This window comes from Mugil cephalus, chromosome 18, assembly GCF_022458985.1.
Source record: "Mugil cephalus isolate CIBA_MC_2020 chromosome 18, CIBA_Mcephalus_1.1, whole genome shotgun sequence".
Taxonomy (NCBI): Eukaryota; Metazoa; Chordata; class Actinopteri; order Mugiliformes; family Mugilidae; genus Mugil; species Mugil cephalus.
Window position 1 is genome coordinate 9,320,082 of NC_061787.1, and position 7,349 is coordinate 9,327,430.

The 7,349-nt window shown below is 40.3% G+C and overlaps 1 protein-coding gene across 4 annotated transcripts; it reads left to right on the forward strand.

Annotated features, from left to right (window-relative positions):
- The first annotated feature begins 434 nt into the window (after positions 1–434).
- Positions 435–5,889, forward strand: adcyap1a (adenylate cyclase activating polypeptide 1a). Of its 4 annotated transcripts, XM_047568604.1 has the most exons (7): positions 435–755; positions 956–1,060; positions 1,497–1,631; positions 2,251–2,355; positions 3,139–3,273; positions 3,794–3,914; positions 5,386–5,889. In XM_047568604.1, the coding sequence occupies exons 2-7, from the start codon at positions 963–965 to the stop codon at positions 5,392–5,394; spliced, it is 603 nt and encodes a 200-aa protein (XP_047424560.1). In that variant the 5' UTR covers positions 435–755; positions 956–962; the 3' UTR covers positions 5,395–5,889. The 4 variants fall into 4 exon arrangements, with proteins under 4 accessions (XP_047424560.1, XP_047424559.1, XP_047424561.1 ...); XM_047568603.1 differs by having other exon boundaries at positions 435–820; positions 3,794–5,889; XM_047568602.1 differs by having other exon boundaries at positions 436–755; positions 3,794–5,889.
- Positions 5,890–7,349: the final 1,460 nt, after the last annotated feature.

Consider the following 7,349-nt stretch of genomic DNA (forward strand, 5'->3'; position numbering starts at 1 on the left):
GTGAGAAGCGGGAAACAAACCAAAAAAAAAAAAAAAAAAAAAAAAAAAAAAAAACTATTGACACGTGCTCATAATTTAAACTAAAGGTCTATCTATTGCATCAGAAACTTTTTTTTCTAGAAGGAAGAGTAAAAGTCTAATTTCATCTCTGAGCGGATTTCAGCACTGGACAGCTCCCACCTCCCACCAAGCTTCAGAGCAGCCGTCATGTGATCTATTTATGGCGTGACGTCAAATGTTGACATTAATTCACGGTTTAATTAATGATAATGTTTGAATCCATTCCTTTTTTTTATGACTTGGCTCGGGGTCTTTCATTGACGCGGAAGAAGGATGCACTCCAATGGGACGATGAGGGGGGGTGGGGGTGGGGGGGGATGACGCAGCCGCCCACCTCCCCTCTCCACTCGCCCCCTCCCTTACCTACGTGACAAATGAAAAAGGCATGCCTTTCGGAATGATGGATAAAAAACCATAGGGAGCTAAGTTTGCAGGACGCAGGAAAGTTTTCCGCAGACAAATGTTTGGCGCTCTCTCATTCAGCCCATGACCGAGAACACGTAAAAAATCCCCGAGAACCGCTGCGAGCGCACGGAGGACTGCACAGTCGGCACGAGGAGAAGGACATCGAAGAGGCGCTTCACTGAGGGAGTAGAGGAAGAAGAGAAGAAGGGAGAGAGTGAGAGCGAGAGAGAGATAGAGATCCTATCTCACTCTCCCAGTTGAGATCTTCAGCGCTCACTGTCTCGTAACTGGTAAGAAGGAGCCACTTTTCTGGATTTTTACGCTGCGTAAAAGTTGAGAGTTTGTGGAAAGTCAGGTGTGGCAGTTTTATTTTCTTATAGCAACTAAAAGGCGTTAAAGTAATCACAGCAAATCTGAATCTGCCTTCACTGTATGTCGTCTAATTATACACCTGTTCACTTATTTAATGTCGTTTCTTTTTCTTTTGCAGCAGGACAATGTCCAGTAAAGCGACTCTAGCATTACTCATCTATGGAATCATTATGCATTACAGCGTCCACTGCTCACCTGTGGGGCTTAGCTTTCCCAGTGTTAGGTATGTACTCTCTTCCATGTTTCACTTTTCACACACTGAAGTCTATTTTCTACGGTTTTTAAAAGCGAGGTTTTCATTAGTGCAGCAGCAGACCAAAGATCAGATCTGCTTTACAGTTTGTTATGTCAGTGAGTGTAATAGCCGATTGGATTACTGGATAACATCATCTGACAGCCAATCCATAGGACTGAGAAACATTCTCCAGGGAGCGGCTGTAATGTAATTTAGGCTCCTGTGGCAGTGCTGTGTCTCAATCGGTTCTACAGCCATTCATTTATGTGATTAGATTATTAATAGGAAACGATTTGGTGAAAAGTTCTTGCTGTGGTTAAAACAGGTGGCAACAAGTCAAATTTCTGGATGGACATGCAATATTTTTTAATATAATCATTAAAAAAAAGTTGTTACAAGCTCTCTCTTGTTCCATTTCATTCAGACTCGACAGTGAAGTTTATGACGAGGATGGCAATTCCTTACCGTCCCTGGATTATGACACAGACCAAATGGATGTGAGAAGCGCTCCGTCTGTCGCTGACGACGTCTACACTTTGTTCTACCCACCGGAGAAAAGGTGACTATCATCGCCGTTTTACGCAAACTTTCTATTCCCTCCTGAACCGCGTAGACATCCATGTTGAACATCTCATTGCTGTAGTCTTATTTATGTCCATGTATGTCGTACGTTTATGTGTGCGTACCGTCGAAATGTTGTAACTTCCAACACTAAGTTAGCGTTTTTTTTTTTGTTTTTTTTTTTTTTAATTTCATTTCGTTTGAACAAATTAGTCTTGTGTCTTTTTAAACAAAATAATTTCCCGAGGGAACTTCGTCGACACAAATCTGAAAACCTGAAAAGGGCGGAAATGGTGAACAATTTGAAAGAAAAGATTGGCCAAACGAGTAATATAAATAAATATGCAAAAGAAACAATTGACCTGCATTTTGAAACAAAACAGAATATCCCGAGAAAATGATGAAAGAAAAAAAAAACACTTTCCACAAATCGATTGTCAAACACAATTGAAATAATGAATCTAAATAAGTTTTCACTTTATAAGAAGAAAAAAAGACTAAATTAGCGAATAATCCCCAATCTCTAATAATCGACTTCAGATGGGTATATTTTTGACACTGTTGCCTCTTGCGCTGGGTGTGTGGTGATTTTACTGTGTGGCTATCTATCATCCCAGAACGGAAAGGCATGCAGACGGCATGTTTAATAAAGCCTACAGGAAAGCGCTGGGTCAGTTATCAGCAAGGAAATACCTTCATTCTCTGATGGCAAAACGTGTAGGGTAAGAGCATCTTCTTGGTTGTCACTTATTCCTTTTTTAAAATATATTTAATGTTTTCTGTCCTTTGTGCGTCTTGGTTTCTTTTGACAGACCTTTTAAAAGCTCATAATTCACGCTGTTACACGTACTGTAAACGTCTATGTCCCATTTTGTCTCTGCATGCTGCTCAATCTGAACGAGCCTTTTATTAATAGTCGAGGGGAGCACAAAGAGGCGCTTGATTGATTTGGGACATGCCATTTTATCCGAGCTCTCTGCTCCTTTAAGGCGCAGATGGAAGAATTAGGGAGCACAGGTTTAAATGTATTTCAATATGAATATTTTATACGACTGGGTCCCAGTGGAAGGAAGGAGGAGGGGGGCGGGTAGCAGTATACTCTAGCATTGTGAGACTTTTACATATGCATGTAAAATTGCTCTGGGGTGGGTTAAAAGTTAAGCAGAATCTAAATATATCTTCAAAATAAAAGCCTTTGTAAGACCGTTTTCAAAGGTTCTTAATGCAAAATCTTTCCAGAAAAAAAATCTGGTTATTCTCATTAAAATGCTCCAAAAGGAGGACACATATTGGGTTTAAGCACACCACTCCAGGCTGCATTGTTCTGAACAAAATGGGGAATCTGATTATCCAATGATGCTCCTTTTAAGATGGTGGCACAGTTCAAGTGTCCAAGCTCTTCAGCTCAGCTCCACAGGCTGCACATGCATATGAGAGGAGGGGTCTTGTGAATGCACATGTATCAACAGCGTGGTAGTGAGACCTGCCTCTTGTCTCTCTCGCAGCGGGGGGAAAGTGCTGGACGACAGCTCGGAGCCCCTGTCCAAGCGACACTCAGACGGGATCTTCACAGACAGCTACAGCCGCTACAGGAAGCAAATGGCAGTCAAGAAATACCTGGCGGCGGTCCTTGGGAAAAGGTATAGACAGAGAATTAGAAACAAAGGACGGCGGCTGGCATATTTGTAGCATCCTCCTCACCCCTCCTGACAAAAACAAACAAACAAACAGAAAAAAAACCTTAAGTGTGTGCAGCCCCAGATGAAGTCATTTTGAGATCTGACTAAACAGTGGATCAGTTTTGTGTTCTTAAACATGTATTTATGTATGAAGTAAGCCATTAAAATGAATATTTTGATAATAATATTGTTTTTTATTTTGTACTTAAAGCAGTTGAGGACGCACATATCTACTTTGTGGACCAATTTATGTTCATTTTAAAGAATAGCCTCTATTTATGTATTCATTGATTTACTTTTTTTAGACTTATTTATTGAGGGGACACAAGTGTTTGACATGATATGCTCCAACAGCCCTGTCTTTTAAACATTTAGCGAAGGAATGCGGGGGGAAAATAAATAGTTTAAAAGACAATCAATGTATTGAATGCTGCTTTTTGTAAAGTGACATTAAGAGTTTAGTTGTCTTTATTCACAACAGCCTTGAAGACATAGGTATTCACCATATCCTACAAGAGATAGACTTTGATGCCCTCCCGGACGGGGATGAGTTTGAGGCTTTTTTGGGAGACTGGCTGAAACAGTTCTCTCCCGAATTTCCGGTGAGTTTTAGGCCCTTTCCTGAGGCCATGTCCTTGCAGGGGCTTCTCATGCCCCTCCCCTTTTCTTCTCACCTTCAACTCTTGTGATCTTGCTTCAAACACTCAAACCCAAACTCTACTTCCACCTCATCTGTGCTCCTGTCTCTCGAGGGTCTCAAATATTTGAATTCCTGTACAGCCACGAGCATACAGACTGAATTTGGAGAGACTTTGATCCGACTGATGTGTCATTGTTGACCAAAAAAAAAAGAATTAAAAAAAAAAACATTCAAAATGACAGTTTTCGGTATCTTTTACCAAATCAAAATCCCAAATCTGAACTGAGGACCAGAGTACTTTTGAGGTTTTTCTCGCCCTTTTTTCTTCCGCAGTGTTTACAAAGTGAGCTTTCACCTTTGACTCATGTAAAGTGCCAATCTTGTGTTTCTATCAACTGTGTTTGGATTCTGCTCAAGGTTTCCCTCTTGTCTCTCTGCCCATATAATAAGTATCAGGAACATCTCAAACACCATCAGGCAAATTAAAAATAAAAAAAAAAAATACTGAATAAAACAATAAAAATAAAAATAAAGAAATGATACTTGTTACATGGTGACCTATTCATCAATTTGTTCTTACTGAGAGACATGCGAGGCAATTTGAACTTTTGTGTTTGAACCTTCTGGGTCTATTGTGCTTCCCTTTTTCTGTCATGTGAACCAATGTAAAAAGAAAAAAAAAACTACAATAGATTGCATGATTAAAGTAATTGCACTAGCCACCGCATCTGTGCAGACGACTCCAACTAGATGGTTTTGCTTGTTTTCTGACTACTACAAACATACATGCCTGTCATTTCTGGATGTCGTTTTGTGTTCTGTACTCCTCACTTACATTTCTACACAAGCTGTACGTTGAACCTCCGTTGAAGAATCACTCTGAATGTACTTTACCGCTGGCAAGAACTGCTCAGTCTAATGTCATGATTTGAAGGTTCTGTTATATTTAGACGAGACTGGAGATTTTCTTTTGTGATCTGCTGTTAAGTTGTACGTGAAAACAAGTCTGTGCACCATTAAAGTGGTCATTTTCTATGATCTACACATCTGCACTGTGGCACCAAATGCTGCCATAATTCATTCAATCTAAAGACAAGGGTGGGTGAGCCCGTAAGAGGAAAACGCAGTCACCAAGAGAAAGCAAATCAGGAAAACGAAGGGTGTGAATGACAATGAACATGCTGATGAGAGAAGCCGAGGGATCAGAAAAGGATTTGCCACCCAGCAACAGATCACATCACGTAGGTTACACTAGCGATTGTAGTTCTCACTTCACCGTTCCCCCAGTCTGCACACTTCTCACCAAATTTATGATGCAGGGATGCAAATTTTTTGGGGGCGAGCTGATCCTTAGCTTAGATCATTGCCAGGATGAAGTTCTTCGATCTGTGTTTACTGTATCAATCTCTCTTTAATTTTGCATTCCCCTCTAGGATTTGTGACGCAGGAGGCAGTTTGCGGCTGTGGTGCCTTGCATCGACTTTAAAATCGCCATGAATCACAGATGGCTATTTAGTGGCCCTACAATGCTGCACATCATCAGCTTACATTTCATCCTTTTGTTGTTGTTATTATTATTTTTTTTGTGTTGCACTGATGTTTAATAGGATCTTTAGCATCATCCAGCTTTAGGCATCAAGCCTTCTTGCTTGCACTGCTTTCTGTTGCACTTTGTTTTTAGAGCTCTAGACGTAGATTTTTGTGAAAGCAGAGGGGAAGAGCAGTGGCTCTCCATGAGACATTATATGTATGATAATAAAAGCGCCAATAGCCTTACTAAAATAATCTTCAAAGATATATATAAATATATATATTTATTGTGTGCAAAGTGAATATTAGATTACTACTTCAAATGGCGATCTGCAAGGGTCAAGTCAATAAATGTTTAAAAAAAAACGTGTTGTAAGATTTGAATGAATAAATTTTTGTAAACAACACAAATTTCGTCTAATCTTTGAAGGCAATACCATGCATTTAAGAGGGTGAAAACCTCTGCATTCTTTCAGTGGAAACGGACCCTCCCTCATCAGTGTTAATTGGATATTGCCGAAAAAGGGAAACAATTTGTCAGCAAAAAACAAAAAAGCAAAAACTACACACTACATACAGTGTCCAAGTGAAGACATCTTAACATACCTCATGCAATAAAAATGATAAGAAATGTCGACTGGTTTTTCCTCATCAACGTGGGCATCGTGTGTTGTTGTTGTTGTTGTTGTGTGGACGGTCAATAACTTCAAGATGTTGCAAAAGGAGTCAGAAACAAAGGAAAGCTGGTGGAACGGAGACCAAGCGATCCAAGTCTCTGCCCTATTTTAATGGTGACTCAGTCAGTTTGGCGGAGGAACAGTGACACCAGTTGGCCGGGTGTCTACCTCCCCTCGGGACAGCATGAGTAAAGGGACGTGGGAGGGATCACCCAGCCCGCGCCACACACTGCCTCGCTGCACTTTACACCTCTCCGGGACTTCAGCAGTCGCCACCAAAGGCCTGCAGGACTGGAGGAACAGTTGGCCAGTCTCAACACTGGCACACACACTCTGTGCCAAACACAACGATGTGAAGACAAAAAAGCTGGAGTCGACTGGTTTCAGCTAAGCATGCACAGAAATTAGGCTCTGCCCGCATACTGTATCCACACTTTTCAAGATAGATATATACGTTTTTATATCTGCTCCCACATCAATGGAGAGCCTTCAGTGGGCAGCTATGGATGAGACTGCCTTTTATATCGCATTAAACAAAACTGAAATAAATTTATGTTTTCTCTGTAACATATGGTAGAAAGATACATAAAAATGAACTGTTTCATAGTTTGAGGATAAGAGATGAGGCCCCCCCCCAAAAAAAGTTACAAGCTGAGGCAAACCAGTACTTTTCAAGCAGTAATGTAATTAATTCAACCAAAAATGAATATTTCATTCTTCTGGCAGTCTATATTAATACTTTAAGTTGGACATTGATAATAAAAAACATGCTTATATAGCACATATAAGACTGTACACTATATGGTACATAGGATTACATAGGGCACAGGTGTCAAACATATGGTCCATGGGCCAAGAATGGCCCGCGAGAGGGGCCAGTAAACAAGTATTTGCAAAGTGCAAAATGAAAATTATATAGGAGACTTCAGTTTTTCAGTGAAACGGACTGCTATTCCTAATTTGGCCACTGTTTTAGTCAAAGAAGTGGACAGAACACAACACGGAGACTGAGGACTAAACAGCAGACAGCAGTGTCCAAATAGCACTTATTTTTCTCAAGAAATTTAATTTTTTTTTAAAGGATAGTTTATTGAGTGTAAAATGTAAATTCCCCATGGGGATAAATAAATTCCTAGCTTATCGTATCGTATCGTATCGTATCGCATTGCATCGCATTGGGTCATATTGCA

Coding starts and splice junctions, on each gene's coding strand:
- adcyap1a (XM_047568603.1), top strand. CDS start 963: ATGTCCAGTAAAGCGACTCTAGCATTACTCATCTATGGAATCATTATG. Junction 1,632..2,250: donor TTCTACCCACCGGAGAAAAG/GTGACTATCATC, acceptor CTATCATCCCAG/AACGGAAAGGCATGCAGACG. Junction 3,274..3,793: donor GCGGCGGTCCTTGGGAAAAG/GTATAGACAGAG, acceptor TATTCACAACAG/CCTTGAAGACATAGGTATTC.